Here is a 19,420-nt window from a genome sequence, read left to right as displayed (position 1 = left end):
ATACTGAAAAGAGGCACATCAATGTTAAAAATACACAAAAATTGTTTTACCTTTCAAGATGTGGCATGTGGAGAATATGTCGCAGCAGTCCTGCTTGTTGGGTAAGCTTTGCCTGCGCATTCAGTGATTCTCTTATGTAACTGTCAGAACACTATAGGTCTTCTGCTGAGATATTTTTTTGCATTTTTTCTTTCTTCATGGTTCAAAACAGATCTAAGAACAATGCCAAAGGCTGAATGGTGTTAAACTATAGATTTTTTTTGAGATGAACAAAAAGACATCTCTATTAAGGACATGCATATAGAGGAAAAGGTTAGGTTCTAATGTATGTCAGCATCTTAAGCTCTATGAAGAATTTGAAAGTTACATTAATTGTCATGGCATTTCTAACAGCTGTAGTTTGATTGCATCTCATTTGAAGCCCTACATTGGAAGCCAACTTGCATGAGAAGGGTAAGTGAAGTGTTGAACACCAGATGTTTTGGAAATTATTTTGCAAATACAATTTTCAAAAATTTCTACACCACAAGGAGGAGATTTTGTTTAAACATGAAAGAAGGGCTTACTAATGACTTTTGTGTACAATCTTTTACATCACCAGGGACTATTTATATTACATTCTCAAATAATTACAGTTTTAAATGTATAATTCTCTAACTGCAGGGTCACTGAGTTGCTAGTTGTACATGCCTTTGCTGCTATAATTGATGAGGGCCCTTAGCACAGGTGTCCATGGAAAACAGCAGAGGTCTTCAATTTGTAGGCCTAGGAAAAGGGAGGGGTAACTACTAAGGTAGAAAGCTTTATTGAGAAATAAAAAATAATTTGACAGCTGAAGCATTACCTGGGATTAAGTGCCTTGGTGTGCTGCAAAGTCAGTGGCTGACTTAGGCAGATTGCTTTAGACACTGGGAACATTTGTAAGGCCGGACAGAGAGATCAAGTTGAGCGGCTTTCACCGTCTCAGAGGGGGGTACATGTGTGTTCAGCAATCGGTATGGGAAACAACGCAAGACAGTCATGTTTTAAGAGGTGATTCCCCTCCCCCCCCCCCCCCCAAAACTAGCACAGGTCTACTTGGATGAAAAAGGACAATGTTTTTATTAGTGAATTATGTTTTTATTAGTGAACTATGTTTTTAATTGCATCGTTGTTTCACACTTATCACTGGTTCATTAACGAATCAAAGTATCAGTTTACTCAAATTTGTTGCCTTTTTACTTGGCTTAAACATGGAGACAAGCTCTGGTGTATTTCCTAGTATGTATAAATGAATGTGATAGACTGTCATAGCACACTTAATAATGCTGTTTCTTAGAGTAACTAATTTGGAACCTTATCATAAGAAGGGCAAGGTTGTGCTGCATACCAGTCTCTCTAATTAACCCTACAACTAATGCAAAATTTAGGGCATTAGAAAGAAGCAGAATGACAGTGTCTTTGCTCTCAAGTTTAAACAGAGGTCCTCTGGAATTCAAGTGTGATGTGCATTATTGCTGTTTGGTTGTTTGTTGTTTTTTTTTTTTAAGCTAGCTGTCAAGTAATTTTTGGAACTCAAATGTAAGTGATTGTTTGGGGTTGAAGCTAGTCCATATTGCAGCCAGCTTCTAGCGTGCTTTCCACCTCTGTTGCACCTGTGCCTGAAAAATGTCTCTGCTGTCAGCATGGTGTATTGTCATCAATCCTTAGTCTAATTCCGATTCTCAGTTAACCGGGGCATGGGAACTGAATGAAGAATAAACCTCACTGTTCAGCATTATCCACAGCAGCACAGTTTATTTTCATTATTTGTATCAATTTTAAAAGCATACAACTATCAGCAACATACAGATTTTCCTATAGAGCTCTTTGGTTTACAGCACTAGTCTTTTGTCTGACATTCAGATTTCTCTTCAGAAGTGAAGAAACAGTTCATTACAGTTGCATGCATCCCGTATAATGACTAGGCTCATGTGCTTTACCAGTAAGACTGAAAAATGAAAAAAAAAGCAGTAAACTCTAAAGTGTGTGTTTGTGCCCTGGACCAAATGTTAGTGCTTAATTATCTCTGAAGCAAGATCCACTTTCAACCTGACAAATTTTGACAAACGGCAAACATCGCAAAACATCCAAGTAGTTACAAGCAGGATAAAAAGTAAACCTTGTTAATAAAGGGCTGCCAAACAGAGTTGGGTCCAAACTCCAGCCCTACAAGCTTAAACACACAAGGCAGATGCTGAACTCAAAGGAGGCCCATACACATTGTGGTAAGAACAGAACTGCGTACATCTTCAAGTCAGCTGAGAGGCAACGTAATTTACACTGGACCTTGCATCTGAGGTTTTCAGATGTGAATAGTGACTTTGGTCTCAGGTGGCAGAGTAAGAGAACTTAAAGGGACTTAATTTTCAGAATGTTCTGGAAATCGGGCCCTTTGTAAGTGTTCTGGTCTACACCCAAGAAATAAGGCTTCCAAAACGAAGTCACATTGACATTGTGCACTCTTAAGTTTATACTTGTTGACATCAATAGCAAAAAATACCCAACCCCAAAACATTTTAAATGTGACTAGGAGCAGGACATTGAATAGAGGCAGCATATCAACTCTCATGAATACTAAGCGGTGGAAACATTGAAAAGATTGAAATAAGTCCTTTCTCAGCTGCAAACACATAAAAATTCCAGCTACAATAATTTTGCATGCCCTGTAACGTGAAAATGGTTTGATTGGTTTTCTCCAAAGCTTCATATAAACATTCTATGCTTGAGGGCTAAATACAGGCAGTTACAGCCTGCATCGGTTTTCTAGGGGAAAAATAGGTCACGGTGCTACCACAGGTATTTATAAAAGAAGTTAGTTGCAATTTTTATTATGACTCCCCTTCAGACATCAAAACAAGTTAATACAAGATTATCTCAAAACAACAAAGTGAAATGTGAAATTTTAAGGCACAAATGAGTGTCATAGCATGAGAATATATTTATTCCACCTTGAGAGGGAAATGGCTTGTGTTACTAGATGGGAAATGGGTATCGAGCTGTTTGAATAACGGAAGAAAAACCCAAATGGTCTTACTGTGAAAGGCATGTTGCGTACCAAAGAACCTTATTTTATTCATCAAGCTGAACAGTTCTTCCCTTGCTTTGACAAAACTGAACTCCCGTCTCCATACTACTGTCCTGTACCCCTGGACCTCAAAACATAACGCGTGTTTGACAGAAGGCTGGCAGGATTAGGGATGGTTTCAGGTAGGAACAGCTAAGTGCTAGTCTTCAGTACACCACAGTGCTAGATTCCTTTCTTTGCACATGTTCCACTGCTTTCCTTTTGATGTTGTATTCTAAGCACGTGAGTGAAAGAAAAGGATTTCAGATTATAATAGGTTCAACTTGCTCGGGGGGGAGTCTCGGGTAAGACGCAAGATGCCCCTTGAGCAACGTTTCACTCCAGTCCAGCCTTACTGACACACAAGGCACACGAGGCTGTAGCTTGGCAGCCGCGTGGGGGCCGTCAGTGGATTCTCAGGTGTGCTGTTACGATCTGCCCAAATCCAGCCTCAGGTCCACGTGGTTTTGAGTGTTCCCAAAGTATGGAGCTTAAATTTGTTTTCTTAATTTTGAATTATCCTTTTCGCTGGAATACCACAAATAATATTGAATATTCACAGTTCAGGGATGCATTTTACACAGTTATAGAAAGTATTAGTTAAAAATTTAAAGCAATTGCAGCCTTTGGCAAAGAAGGTAATAGCCAGATTTGTTCAGCTTTTCTGGTTATTCTTCCAGTGATTTTTCCTCAGCTTTAAAAGTTGTAAGACATGTTCCTAACCAATTGAAATGTATTAGATTACTGCAATGTAGTTTAAATCCCCACGCAATTCTTATGGGTTTAATGGTAAATGACAGGAAGCTCAAAAACACTAGACTACTAGATTTGTTGAGAACACCTGAGAACCAAAAGGGGCAGAACTAGGAAAGCCAGGAGGTACAAATGGCCTTGGTTAGATGAGTTTACACCCTGTTTGCTTACTAGAGACAGTACAAAATAGCACAAAATCAGGGATGAACAAGACTGTAAAGCAGAAATACTTGAATTCTGTGCCCACTGTAGACATCAGAGACCTTTAATGCTTCCAGAGTCCTGTTACTTGTGTCTGTGTGGCTCGTATCAGTGCATCCAGATTAAAACAAAAACAACAAACCAAAAGCCCCACCAAAACCCCCACCTGTCCCTGTTTAACTCTGAGGAAAACATACTCAGAAAGGGTGACCAGCCTGCAGTAACTGTAGGTATCAGATTCAGGATAAGAGCACAGTGGGCTTATTAAATGTTCTAATTCTTTCTTCTAGGGCAGTCTGCACTGCACTCAAGTTTGCAACTTACTTGATAAGAATTAAATATTTGCTGGGCCTGATTCCTAATCAGTGTGCTGTTCCCCTCCTTTTGTTTGGATTGCTTGCATTCTCCATGCTTACCTCTCTCGTTACATTTTCTTCTTTGGTCATTATGGGGAGTTTATTAAATGAAGCAAGACATGCAGGGCCCTTTGGAAATGGCTTGATTTGAGGGTAGATTTAATTCATAGGTCATTCAGAACAGGTGAAAGCTCTCAGCTATGAACGACTCTTTACATACATGAAAGTCTTGTCCTGGAATGTGTTAGCCACAGGAGGCAGCTGCCTCTCTGTGGCTGCAACACCTGTCCTTTAATCTGTTAACCACCTTACAGGATTAAAACCATAATCTTAAACTAGCACTGGAAATCAACAAGAGGCTGTGATGGAATCTGTGCGTTAGTCATGTTCTCTCTGTGCTATTCAGAGGAGGGAAATACTACAATCTGCGTAAGCTGAGGTTCTCCTCGTCTTTGGTTTTGGGTGCAGTAAACTACAGAAATCCAGCCCGAGGATGAAGAAATATATCCCCTCATTCAAGTAGTATATTCAGTCAAGTAGTAGCGTTAGAATTCAAATGCGAAGTACCACCATCCTTTTAAAAAAGCAGACAGGCGTAAGTAGATTTATCTTTCGGCCACCACTTGAAGCTGAACATTTCCCCCTGTGTTTTAGGGGAGCATCTGAGCCCAAGTTGACCTTTAGTCATGCAAATACCTGTTGCTACAGCATTTTGCAGAATCAAGTCCCATATACGTAATTTATTAGGCTACATTATTCCCAGACGGGTCAGTTTTCTTCCAAGTACTTTGATTCATCACATGAAGGATTTAAGAATAGAACATGTGTAGGACTGTTCTTGCCACTTCATGTGTGTGTTTGGTTGCTCAGGGAAAGGATTTTTTTGTGTAGAAGATGAAAATTAATGCTGATTTAGGCACCTATACTCTTTATTTTTCCTCTGTGGAATATGTTTTTGTTTTTAAGCATAATGTTTACCTTTAATTTCCACTTACAGAAGTTACAAATGCATCGTTTACAAAGCAACAGCCTTAAGGGAACAAGCACTTGCTCATCTACACTGCAAATCAGTGCCTGTGCTAAAAATAAAAAAACCAGGAGCAGTCCCTTACAGTATTTGATTAATTTCTCTCTTTTTACTTACATAGGGAAACATTTAAAAATTACGAAGGGCAGGATAACAAATAAATGCTTCAAGAAAAGGAAAAGCAATAGTGGGTTCTTTGAAGAGTTCTAATATTTTTTCTCACATTTGAAGGGATCCAAACCATTAATGTGTTCAGCCAGGTTTCAGAAGACTCCTAGAAGTTTAAACAAGTGCACTGAAAAAGTTTGTTTGTAAACATTTATTTTCTTGAACTGAAAAAGGCTTGCATCAGCACACATTGTACAGCCTTGCAAATTACACAAATTGAAAAAAGTTTGTTTCACTTATGTGCAATGAATCTTTAATGTCCAGTGAGCATCTGCAAATGATGAAAACTTAAAACCATTAAAAAGGTTTCCAGCACTTATCAAACACAATTATCTTAGCGTGAAAAGGAAGAGAAAGAGATCCATACTGGTGGGAACACAATTAAAGTGCAAACATTTTGTCACTTGTGAAGATACATTTGAGTTTCTTCACACTTTTGCTAAAAAGAAGAAATATTAAAATGTGATTCAGTGAACATTCTTTGTAACCTATTCATATTCCCCTTTAAATAATTATTAAACTTGTTGGATCAGAAGTGAATCCCTCACATCTACAACCTACTTGTATTTTCTTTTGATATTGCTCAAATGAATCTCAAAAGAAAACCACCATCTTAAGGAGTTAGTTACTTTTTTCCTTAAAAAAAAAAAAAAAAAAAAAAAAAGAAAAAGAAAAGAAAACCAAAGGGGATAAAGAACAGGTTAACTTGAAGATATGGGTAGTCTGCCAGAAAATGAGTGTAAATCACTGAAAATGGTTCTCCTTTCCTCTCCACCAATCCTCAGGTTCCTGCCTTGGAATGGACAGCTGTGTGCTGGCTGTGAAAAGGGATTATAAAATACAAATCTGAATATGGATTCTTATGAATGTTTGCTGTACAATAGAACTTTGGATCTGATACAAGAATTCAAAAATATAAAACAAAACTACTATAAAAGTAGGGGGCATTTCAACAGCATTCCTTGTAGAAAGCTGCTTGTCTCAAAGATGATTCCTTGCTATTGTCCGGGATTAACTCTGTATTTTTTTTTTTTCTTCATCTTGCTGGATCACTGGGTTATTTATTCTTCAGTGGCTAATGTCACATGACAAAACATCCCGGGAGTCTCTATGAAGAGAGCAGAACCCCCATGACATCATGCCAATCAAGGAGAGGAGGGCATTGAAGTAGTGAAGGCTGAGTGTCCACTGATGTCACTGCTACTGAGAACTAGCCCTTTCCAGAACATGAAAGTCGTAGTGCTTCTTGCTCGTTCTCAGCCTGAACTTGTTCACTGAGGTACTACTTTGTTTCTTCAACGCGTTCTGAGCAGCTGACATTGTAGGGAACGTAGCTAGAACCGTGTAAGTGGAAGCCAAGTCACTAGGTTTGGATGACTCCGTGTTCACGCTGCTGTCTCCGCTGCCACAGTAACGACGATGGTGCTGCTGCTGTGTTTGTAGACACTGCGAATCCCTTAGCCACCGAATCTTGGCACCAACTTTTAAAAGTTCTCCAAATAGTTTTTCTGCTTCCATACGAGTTATGCCCTCTGGCAGTTCGGTAATTTCTAGAACTTTTCCCACAACTGAAACAAGAAAAACATGGAATCTAAATTGGTCATTGTACTTAACTATACAATGCACACAATGGAAAAATAATTATATTTCATACTTGTATCTCCAGTTGGCCGATAATAAATACACACACATTCCCTTTCCGGTATTCTGGAAAGCCTTTTGCTTTCACATTTAGAACTGCTTATAGCTATAAGTACACAAATAAAAGCTGAGAATACAAAGAGGGCCCTCAAGAGAGGGAAAAATAATAAAATAATCACACCTAATTTTACAGCAGGTTTGAGAACTCACTATAGCATCTCACTGGCTTTGCCCATTAACGCTTCACACATCAGCGTGCTAGAAAACTAGTCTGTCTTCTCTCAAAATATCCTCCCCAGTAAATTCTTAGAAAAACCTCATTTATCTGTAACTTTCTGCAAGAGCTGATAGTAGGTAACACCTGGAACAAAAATTCTTTCCAGTAAAGATACAAAGATAGATGATGTCAGGTTTTATTTGGGTGACATCTTTACCAACCCCAAGGAGGTAATCTGTATATCTCCTGGTAAGTCCCCCAAATCCATGCACTTATTTATATTAGAAGGGAGAAAAAAGAAAAAAAAAAAAAGCACAAACTAATTGTGGTTTGATTTCACATTTCATGCAAGTATAAGGAAGCAGTGGGATGTATATTTAATATAATAATATTTAATGTAACAATATAATAGAACTTATATCCAGTAAACTGACAAACTTGCTTTTTCTTTTAGTACTGTCCAATCCTGACCCTCTCTGGTCTTTTCTCCAGCCTTCAAACCTACACTTTCTCTTCCCCTCCCTCCAAATCAAGGCTCCCTCTCCAGCTTTAGGTTTCCAGTGTTTGCCACATCCATTGGTGTCCGGTTACTCTTCATTCTGGCCCTTTTCTCACCTGTGCTTCTCTTGCTACATTCCCAGCCCATCACCTTAACTCATTTTTCTGGAGAACTGTGTGAATCAGCAATTCTATACCTGGTTCTCCTGCACCAAGATCTGCGGAAGCAGCCTTCTTTGCTGGTTTCTTTCCCCTGTTTCCATGTCTGTTTCCAGGTTGACACTGGAGAGATTGACATAAACAATGTACTTTAATGACAATGCCCCAGGATCTTACAATTTCTAAGTTAGCGCAGTGAAAAATGATGCAGGGGAATGTCTGGAAAATAACCCGTGCTAACATGGTACAGAAAAGATTTTCATGTCCAATTTTAGCCTTGGAGTTTAGCAATCCTGCAGTCAGGCACATTCAATCCTTGGCTTCTGAGGAAAGGGAGGAAATGATGGGAAAAAAAAATGCCTTAAAACTTCTTGGATGAACCCAGCCCCCGCCCCCAACCATCACATCTTCTGGCTGATCTTTGGTGGAACTGAGCAAGGTAGAGGTAGGGGGTCTGTATGTCCCCGCCCCCAAAATTAAACAGCAAAACTTTTTAGCTTGGTTAACACTAATATTTTGGCTTTGTTTCTCTTACAGGAAACAAACCCACTCTTTGTTTGGAAATACCCACATCTATTTTCTATTTTTTAATAATAAAATAAAATCCTCTTAGCAAACGTTCCTTTTGGAACTGCGGGTGAATTGCTTAAAAAAAAAAATCCATAACCTACACTATGCCCAACACTAAATTTCAGGAAAATGTTTGTCTTTTTTTTTTTTTAAGAATACAACAAAAAAGAACAATGGGAAGTATTAACACAGAATAAACCCTTTACTGGAATGCAAGCACCTTCCCACTCCACTACTTCTCTAATGCAATAACATATTCCCCTATTCGTGGTTGTGTAGTGGTACTCCTGAATTGTTTTTCTCAGTGTTGCCAGGACATTGTTCTCTTTAATACCTGTTGGCTTGTTACTTGTCCACGTAATAAAGATGGTGGATTGTATTGCAGGGGTTGGCCAAGCAATGGGTATCTGGAATCTCCTTAAAGAGAAAGGTAATTAGAAGGGGTTTTCCATTACATGACATCTTCATCCAGGTTCCTCTTACAATGTCTATCTTAGACGGAAAAAAAAGCAGAATAACTACGCACAAAGCAGTGTATTTGGCTAGGGCAACAAAGTAAGATTTGGAACGATTAAATAAACGTAAGTCAGTCACATACTGATCACAAGGTGAAAAGGTACAAGCTTTCTTGCATTTCGGGATTACACTGAAAAACACAACATTTTTTCTTCACTGCAGTCTTATCTAAATCCTCTCATTTCAAAATGGGCTTAATAAGGCAAAAGCTCTCAGTGTACTAATTAAATCATTTTTGTGGTTATATCCCTGATTAGAGCCAGGTACATCTTCACATTCCTATCTGCTCCAAGGATCCACAAAGACAATGGAAGAGAAGTCTTTAGTAACCACAGAGGATTAAGAAACTCGAGAGGTATGCTTTATAGCAGGCAACCTGGAATTTTTACATCTGAATACAAAGCAATGACGTAAAGATTATGCAGCAGATCAGACAGACAAAATATGGTTTTCTTTATCAATAAGGAAGACATACAGAATTTTCTGCAAGTGTTTCTGTAAAGTACTTCTGTAAACCAGACCCATTAATTTTGAGTTTGGGAATTACACCAGGACATCTCTGCTCACTGACAAAGGGTTTTTTTATGATTTGGTTTTTAAACATCATCAACTATCACATCTCAGTAAAACCTCTCTATTTTCAGTTAACATGGCAGCAGAGGACTGAAATTCTTCAAGAATTATTTCTGTCTTTGGATGGGCACTATCTGAAATACTTAATTGAAGCAGCAACAGCACTGGCTAGAGGCTCTAGTCCCATCACGCTAGTTTCTCTATAAAAGAATGAAGAATTCCCGCTTCGGTGGTGGTGTGATTCAGCACATCACTAACGAGTGAGTCTGGCAGAACATTCATCTCAACATTGCATTTCTGTATCCTTTCCCAAAAAATTCAATATGCCCACCTAAGGTATTAAGATCAGCTAGTCCCACATTATTTATTTCATCTTTAAAGCTCTAAATTATTGCCTTTGTGATAATGTGTGTCAGATTCTTGAGTTATGTTTAGAACTTGAAGCTAAACTGTATCAAACATTAATATTTTCAGTGCTGAAACGGGGAGTTTCACATATGGGAAAGCTAGTGGGTTATAGAAGCTCTCACAATAACACCGCCAAAAGCTTTTGAGAATATGGGGGACAGTATCAGTGCAGAGAGAGAAGGTGGAATTCTACACGATGCTTGAGCGGATAATTTTGATGATCCTGCTTCAATAGCATTCCTGCTAAAGCGAGCCACAGTTTTGTCAGAAAATCTTCATGTAGCTTGTATTTTAAAACATTCAGTTAGAAAACAGACACACAATTATTTGAGTGAACTGAAAATATACCTTGTCCAGGGACAAAAGGTCTAGAAAACTGGGACATGATAGAAAGAGGTGTTAACGTGGGACGGACGTTCTTCATGTTTGATAGCTGAGCTGGTGCTGGTGATTGGGCTGGTGAGGTGACAGGACTACCCAGTTGAGGACTATGCTGCAACTGGAATAAACAACAAGTTAGTGTTTTAAAAAATACCACGCTGAACAAGCTAACCGCCACCTACAGCATTCAAAGACTGAAGTAACAGTTAAAACAATAGTATTATCAGAGCAGACTCTTATTCCCCAAAAATCTTTTCAAAACCTCCGTGAAGATGCAATTTATGCAGATTTTAAGTCATCCCGGAAAACAAAACAAAAGCCTCATACCTGTGTAGCACTGTCTAAAGTGCTAAGTTCTGTGGCCTTCTGCCCCCTTTGATGATCACAGTAATATTTATTCTGTTTCCACTGTGGAGGTGAATGGTTCCGAGGCTGAGGATTGTTAGGTATATTGAGCTGCATCATTACTACTCCTCCACCTGGTGGTGGTGCTACTGCTACAAGACAAGAGATCAGCAGGATACAGTTAGTTCATCATGCATTCCGATTTTCATTTCAGCAGAACTGACGTGAATTAAGAGGAAAAAAAAAAAAAAAGGGGATATAATATAATGAATGTTTTGCTAAATAAGCTGCTGAATTCTAGAAAGCTACAGCAGTATCTTTTGTACAATTATATTTCCAATACCAGTTAAATCTGCGGTAGTTAAGTAGGCTTCCCAGAACTAGAAAGCGATAGTGAAACCACTGAAACTCATTACCGAGAATATTTTTGAAAGAAATAATTCAATTCAATAGTAGTTGAAAGTATTCAACATTCACTGTAGTTACTGTCAGAGCAATGTGTTGACCAACGTGTGATATTAAGCAAAAATATGCTTAATTTAGAAATAGAAGTTACCTGGTTAGTTTTACATGATACAGAGCAATACAGACTCAAAATGCTTTCTCTGACACAATGGCATGCATCGGAAAGCCTTGGAATCAATCTTTAGCCTGAGGCAAAATTACCCTCATTTTCAAGTTCTATATAGAAACGTTTTTCTGGGCAGAGACCACAAATTGATCTCAACGTCGTATCGTACCACTTAGCCGCTGTGGTAGCTACAGAAATGCCCAAATCAGGGGGGAACAGCTCAGCAGCCAGCGCTGTTCCGTGAGCTTTCACATGAGGAGAGGCTGCCTGACAGAGAAGCTGTCTTCCCCCTCTGACCTGGCTCTGTCCCAGGTACTTTATATAACGTCCTGTTTACTTGTAAGTGGCTGTCTGCAATTTCCCTCTCTGCTCTACCCACTGTTTATAGCGTTTCTCAGAAACCATGATTAAAACGCATCGTTTAAACATCACTTAATCATCCACCTTTAAAGAGGGAGTCTACAATCTTCTCAATTTACTACCTACGTCATAGCATCAGTTAGGAGCAGTCAGATACAAGATGAGCTCATTTTATACTCTATTTTTTAAAATGGGCTATTGTTCTTGCTACCCTGTGCTTCACAAAAAGGAGACTCCTTCAAAAAGCAAGCCTAACAACGCAGAATAATGAATCATAATATTAAAACTATATTAGGTTTTGTAAATTGTATGCTGAAATATTTACTCTACTGATATTTATAAGAATAAATGAAATAACATCAGCAATGTTTTCACATCTATACTTTCTTTTTAATGGCAAGAAATTCTACCCATGTGTTACAGATTGAAATGGAAGCATCAGGTGTCTGGCCAACTTTGGCAGAGGGTATAAATTTAAGATTCCCTGCTCTGTCCCTATAAAAGCCACATTAAGAATATTTCTATAGTGTTACAATCTGACAATGCTACTTAAACTGCACAAGAGAAATTCATACATCCAGAAAAACTTTCACTTTCTACTACTTCTAGTTCCACAGCATTTCAGTAAATGAAAATAAGTGGAACTCTTTTCCTAAACAAGCATCCTGACAAAATGAAGTGTCACAGAACACTTAAGTCAGTCTGCAGGCGCTTTATCACCTGTCAGAACCCAGAAGAAATCCTTGCAAGGCTTCCCATGTTTGCAGTCTGGTCCTCTATAACTTTTTCAAATGAAAAGAAACACAACTCCACTGCTTGTCTGCGTATGTCCTCATGACCCTTCCCTCACTGGCCTTGATTCATTATCTCAGCATCACTTACTGAAAAGCATGTTTTTCTTGATTCTCTCAGAATTTGTCCTCCCTGTGTTAGAGGGCTTCCCCCTTCCCCCGCCTTCTTTAAATCACAGTTTAACAGGTTTGAACCAGGCCTTCAAAACTGCATAAAACCAGCACTTCCAGGATAGGTCAGGAAGGTAGAAGAACAAACTAGTGCGAGACCAATTTTGCACATCCTGAAATAAGAATCTTCTAGATTTAAAGCCAAACAAACTTCAAGCAAAATGGAAACAAAACGGAAACAAAACCAAACCTGCCCATAAGCTATAACACACTGTTAACTCAGCTACCTTCCCACTTAACTGCATGTTATCTATTTACTAATAAACAGGCTCTAAAATTAACTTAAAAGATAAATGTTTGTAAGAAGCATGCCATCTGTAGTGGAACCTCAGTCACTGACCTAAGGTTGTTTCATCTATTGCCTGCTTGCAAAATACTGAGATAGCAGCGTTTGAGATTACCCCTGGTGGGCCAACCAAACCTCTAACATATCAGACTCCCTGTCAGTGAAGCGAAGACCGTACCGCTACGATCACAGGACTGTTCTGTCACCTCTTGTTTGGAGGCCAGCCCTAGTGCTCTTCATTTCCTGACCCGTCCATCAACTTTATGGTTGGAAAGTCAGAATTTTTAAGTGTTTGGATATTAACATTCATAAACATTTCATGGATACAAGCTCTGCGTCACCTCTGTTTTCACATGTCATTGAGGCTGCTATTTATACACCTTCTAAAAATTGCCCAAATGCTTTGTAAATCAAAACATTCTGAACTGGATTTAAGTGCTTCTGCTAAGCGACACTGATCTGCTGCAGGCTGCCTGCAGGCTGCCCCCGTGAAGTTGACTATTGTTTCACTTCGGTTCCAAGTTGTCATTTTAAAAATTACAGTAACAGCAATTCAGGTGAAAAATTATGAAAAATGTATTTTGCAGAGATGGTGCTCAAGTTGAAGTTGTTCTAGCAGTTAGCCATGAAATCAATCTGATAGTTTACAACAGATTTCTAGACAGAATGGCTTAGATGAAAACCCCAATAAAATATACCTTTTATTGGCTGCATGATGGAAAGACCAGTGGGCGAACTTTTACATGATGAGGGTGGAGACACTATGCTGTAGTGCACAATGGAAGCAGCCTGTTGTGGCTTTGACTTTGATGAAGGTGGCAATAATGTAGGAGGTGATGGCTTCTGACTTGAATGGTTGTTATAAACTATGAAAGTAAAAGCAGTAAATAAGGCTACCATAAAAAACAAAACCAGAACACCCCACAAAGCTTCGGCGTATTTCATTTAGCTTTTCAGCAGGTCACAAAGCTACCTCTCCCCTCTATCCAAACTCAGAACGCTTAGTTTTCACCCTCTTCTCAGGAACTCCTAAGAAAGTCGCTGCTCCTACTACTCTATTCAGTGAAATCTAGAATGCTTCATGAGTAGAAGAGCCAAGTATACTGCTTCCAGTGCGTACCTTGCTCATCCTATCAAATGTAACCCCAAATCTCAAACTTTCCAGACCCACGTAGCTGTTCAGGGAAAGATCGAAGTCATTCGGCTGACAGCGTGTAGTTCCCATGTCTGCCTCAACTCACAAGCAGACACGCGAGGCACTGCGATGTACATTACCGAATTCTAAGAAAGCAACTTGAGAGCTTTCAATGACAAACAAATTGAGATGTCAAGTTAACCTGCCTCCAATATAACTTCAAAAATGCAACACAGAAGGAAATAGAATAGTAATTCTAAATCAAACCCTTAACAGCAAATATCCGATCACCCATTGTAATAACAGCTAGACATTTTTGAAGTCTTCCGATAAAAACTTCATTCCCCCAACCTGCACACTGCTGTCCTTGAAGCTGCTGAGAGTTGCATGGTGATGTTGTTCGAGGAAACTGTATCTGCTCCGATCCAGGAGGCTGCAAATATCCTACTGATGAACTGTAATAATAATCGTAATGATAAAAAAAGAACGTGATTAACAAGAATTTATGCTATACTAATTTATGTAATCATGACTGCTGCATTTGCTGTCTACACGTACTGCAAATCACAGATTTTTTTAATTTTAAAATCAGTAATATTCCCCTCTAACCCCAAATCTACTTACTCTTCAGAAGAATGAACTTTCGCACCTTCCTTGGCAAAAGCTTATGCCCTGCATACATTAAGAAGCTGTACTAATTCACTGATTTTGACATACAGTTTCTGTGTCAATATAGCACATCGGTGTAAAGACACATAGAATAACAAGAAAATCATAATTTACTGTTTTGCCCAACTAACCAGAATTAGGTCTCAGTTAAATGATCACCACAGAACCTGCCATGAGGATTTCAGATGCAGTCTCTCAGTCGCAGGCTGGCCCCACGCAGCTGAGCCAGCTTACTCAGCACACCAAACAAGCACCTCTGCTCCAGCGTGAAGTAACACAGCGTAAAGAGACAACTGCCTTGCTGTGGCTTTAATGAACAGGGTGTGGGAAAAAGAAGGTGACTGAAGGGGATAAAGAACCTTTCATTTTTTGGTAATATGCAGCAGAAGGATAACATTAGAAGTTTATTTATGCCAGGTATTTTTCAGGGTATTCAGGGGAAAAACACATAAGTAACAAATACAGGCAAATTCTATCACACCGCTAACTGAGCATACTGCTGGAGCCAGATCATCAGGTTGGCGGACCATAATCAGAATGGTGTCTATTAATCCTGTACTTCATTTCTGTACTAACAGATTAAGTAAATGTTCTGAGGGAATGAGGAAAAAAAAAAAAATTACTTCAAATTGTGGAAAAACATAGGTGTAATCCTGTTGGATTTCCCAATTTTACATATGTTGTCACAAGAAGTTTGTTCCATCCTTTATCCCACAGTTCAATTATGTAATTTTAAAGATTCCCTTCCATTAAAGGAGACTAAATTCAGTGAAAACTAAACCAGATGGTTTTATATCTGCATGGGATGTGTGCTTTCACACAGCTTCCCATCTGTCTCCTGATTATAGCTTGTATAGTGATCTGGAGGTTTGAGATTATTCAGTTCCTGCAGAACAGTATTCCGCTGTCCTTGTCAGAGTACTGCAATGTAACTATTTTGATAAAAGCAAGATGCTGTCATTAGTTGCTAGTCTGCTCTGAATTCCTAACAAATGTTTCCCTGTTCAAAAGAGAGGGACATTCTAAATGCCACAGAAGATCAAGCAACAAAATTTACTTCAAAAAAAGCCTGGGATTATGTCTACCAATGACTTCACTGAACCTCACATCTAACTACAGAAGAAAAGGATAAAAGCAACCTCCAGACACAAAGAACAAGAATTCAGATTTAAGTAGATGAAGGCATGCAGCCATGACACAAATACTATTTAAGTCTCTGCACTCACAAAAGGATGAAGCAAACTTCATACTGTTGCTGCTTTTTTAAAAGCTGCAAGCAAGATATTTTTAAATTATGCATATTAAGTTCAAAAAACTAGAGAAAGAAAAATTTGTAACAAGCATTAACCCTAGTTAATTCATTTAGGTATCTGCTTATCTGTTCTGAAAAATACTCAAATTGTGTTAGGAACACACAGCATACACAGGGAAGCCTGTACCTGTAGACCAATTTGTTGTTATTACATTAGGTGGAAAAAAAAAAAAAAGTTACTTATAAAACAAAATCAAAAAAGTTCCTATACTTGTTTCATAGCCAGGTTTGTGCCAGCAGGCCTCGTTAGCAACATGGACAAAGCTAAGCTCCTTCAGAGAAAGCTCCAAAAGAGGAAGAAAGTCAGTCTTTTTTGGGATTCAAATTATCTTTTTTCTACACCTTATTAAAGCAGTGTCTTTGACAAAACCAGTGAATATGGATCATCATCTTAAACGTTACTGCAAAAAGGCACAGCTACTGAACATACTGGTGCTTCACATGTAAGAAAAAGGAGTGCAGAAAACTCAAGATGTGAAACTAGTAAAGCAGCGCTGAAAGAGATAAGGAAAGAATGTTTTCCAGTCTAACAAGTATGTCCCAATTAAAGCAATACTAGTTGTTTTAGTGAATTCCATAAGAACAAAAGTAAATAGATAATAAAGTGTCTGCAAGTCTGCCTTCAAAATACATTTTAATATATGCAGTACTATAGCAGGTCCTGTCAGTTATTACAAGGCAATTAAGCCTGCTGGCTGAGAAACCAAGTAACTCAGTGATACTCACCTTAAATTATTCTGTTGACCTGATGGAATGACACTGTAGTAAATTGGCATTCCTGTTGCGGGCAATCCTTGATTTGACTGACTGGAAATTATAACAGGTTGTTGATATGTCTGCTGGGGCACTGCTTGGGAACCTTGAGGCACCGAAACCTACAATTGAGAACACATTAACCTTTTCTTCTGCAGACAATATTTCCTTCTGCCTCTTGACCATCAACTAGTTTATATACAATTTAAAAACCCCAACACAACAGAAACTGAAAGATCCACTGGAGTTCTCTTAAATCTAGAAGACTAGTAATAACAGTAGTTGAAATAACAATGCTTTACTTAAAAAAAAAAAAAAAAAAAAAAAAAAAATCTTCTTCCTCCAAAATGTAAATGTTGGTTCCAAAGGGCTCCATCAATTAATAAAGATTTTCTCTGCAACAGAAAGTGCGGTGGTAAGGAGGGAAATCTTACAAACTTTTTCTTCCCTATCCTCTCAATCACAACTAACACAGCCCTTGGCTCTCAACAGGACTAGAACTTGTACACTTCTGACAGATTTTCTTCTCACTTCAATTGTGGGGTTTTTGTTTGTTAATTTCTCTCCCCAAAGCCACCTTTGGCACCTGCTTGCAGCTTTCTGCCATTTACAAAGCAATGCACTGAAAAATAAATAAATAAAATCACCCACACCTTAGAGCGATTGAGAAGTTACCCACCTGGTAAGATGGCACTGAAGGATATGGAACAATCACACCTTGAATTTGATTCCCAACGTTGTTGTGTTGGCCACTGACTAGATTTTGATTCTGAGACTGCTGAACTCCAACTAAACCCTGGTAGTTTTGCTGCTGGTTAGGCAAAATCTGGTAACCTGAAATTATACATTTAAATCTTATTTTGAAATAATGAGCTTATTTTATACACAGCTGCCTATGTGAAAACGTATGTGCAGCATTTTCCAATGGCTTTTTAATCTGGTAACTTCATAAAAGTTGAACTTATCATGCATACAAAAAGAAGCCAACATTAAAATTAACAGATTTATTCCCTTGGATCCAGCATGAAATACTACACATACCATTTGCAATGCTGCTCTCACATGCTTGCAATATTTATTTACACTCTTAAGTAAGCTACATGCATTAACACCTTGATTTGACAGATGAAAGCCGAAAGCATTTGAAAAGCATGCTAGATAATATCAAAACCAATTAACTGTCTATTATTATGAACAAGGCCATTCTAGTTACTTAAATTTTGAAATTCCAGTTATGCCAAATTCTACTAGTACCTCAGGTGCCCTGGTTGACAGCATCTTGACTAACTCAAAACTGAATCACACTTCCAGAAAATTAGTGTAAGGCATGTGTGCAGATTTTTTTAAAAAGGGCAATTTCTATTGAAATCTGTAATGCTAATAACAACTGGGAACCAGAAAAAACTTTCAGGTAAACCCCACGTTTGTATATTGGGGAAGACATTTTATATTCAAAGTTATCTTGGGGGCGGGGAAAGAAGGGTTTTCTTATTTACCCCTCTATAGTGCTTCTACAACAATTTATTATTGCTTAAACTGGTATCCTCTGCTACCTTTCCCAAAAGGCTCAAAAAAGGTTAAAAAATCCCCAATCCACAAAAGAAACACCCCCCCACCCCCCCCCCAAAACCAACCAACCGAGCATGAGGGCCAAACAGGGAGCCTGTGCATTTATTAGGTCCAATCTTAACTCCTGTTTTTTTGGGCGTTTGGGTTTTCATTAAAAAGCATATAGTAGGTAACTGCTACCATTATCAAAACACATGCAGAACACAAATGAATTTCTTTTTGTCATATTCTCTTATACAGGTACACACTACTTACCACATCAGCAAAACCCCATAACTATCAGTATTTCTGAGACAAAGCCAGTTATCGCTCCAGAATAACAAAACTGGGCTTGTCAAGATGCACTGATGGCAAAAAGAGTCTGTATTTATCTTGAACACATTCACATTCTACTGACCCTGAACATTCCCCACGTTCCCTACCTTGCTATGGAATTTATAATAAAGCAAACACAGCTGCAAAACCTCAGATTTTTTTAAAGCTGTGTTTAGAAAATTTGTATGGTCTATTTTGACAATAACTCGGTTAACACAAAACACGTTTTTTTGTCAACAACCCCCCCAATGCTCATTGATTACATACATACAGGGTACAATGAACATTGTGAATTAACCGTCTCAGCTGGCTGTCTCTATAGAAATTGCGACAATGAAGGCTAAAAAAGACTGTCAATATAATCTAATATTGCCTCAGAAAATTAAAGGGAAGAAGGTTCACTTTGTTAAAACCAAGAGCTATTCATTAGAAACTCACGGCACTAAATATTTTGAGAGTACTAGACACAACTTCAGAACAAGGCACGCTTGAATTAGGATTAGTAATAAGTCTTAAGTTTGAACTGTGCACAAATATCCATCTCATGTCTGCAATAAACAAAATGCTTAAATGTACTTTGTTACAAAATG

At 38.4% G+C, this 19,420-nt stretch overlaps 1 protein-coding gene across 18 annotated transcripts in view; it reads right to left on the bottom strand.

Annotated features, from left to right (window-relative positions):
- Window positions 1–5,726: 5,726 nt before the first annotated feature.
- R3HDM1 (R3H domain containing 1) overlaps window positions 5,727–19,420 on the bottom strand; it is an 87,695-nt gene continuing 74,001 nt past the window's right edge. For 15 of the 18 annotated variants that reach the window (XM_055718696.1, XM_055718704.1, XM_055718707.1 and 12 more), the window contains 9 exons: window positions 17,626–17,780; window positions 16,920–17,068; window positions 14,564–14,667; window positions 13,776–13,943; window positions 10,881–11,050; window positions 10,521–10,671; window positions 9,010–9,092; window positions 8,144–8,228; window positions 5,727–7,158 (listed from right to left, as the gene is read on the bottom strand). In XM_055718696.1, coding sequence (XP_055574671.1) covers window positions 6,791–7,158; window positions 8,144–8,228; window positions 9,010–9,092; window positions 10,521–10,671; window positions 10,881–11,050; window positions 13,776–13,943; window positions 14,564–14,667; window positions 16,920–17,068; window positions 17,626–17,780 — 1,433 coding nt within the window. In that variant the 3' untranslated portion in view covers window positions 5,727–6,790. The remainder of the gene's footprint in view (window positions 7,159–8,143; window positions 8,229–9,009; window positions 9,093–10,520; window positions 10,672–10,880; window positions 11,051–13,775; window positions 13,944–14,563; window positions 14,668–16,919; window positions 17,069–17,625; window positions 17,781–19,420) is intronic. The other 3 variants (XM_055718706.1, XM_055718708.1, XM_055718700.1) reach the window with 2 other exon arrangements.

Source organism: Falco cherrug, chromosome 8 (assembly GCF_023634085.1).
Source record: "Falco cherrug isolate bFalChe1 chromosome 8, bFalChe1.pri, whole genome shotgun sequence".
NCBI classification, from domain to species: Eukaryota; Metazoa; Chordata; class Aves; order Falconiformes; family Falconidae; genus Falco; species Falco cherrug.
Note: the sequence above shows the minus strand (reverse complement) of the source record. Positions and strands in the feature narration are given on the sequence as shown.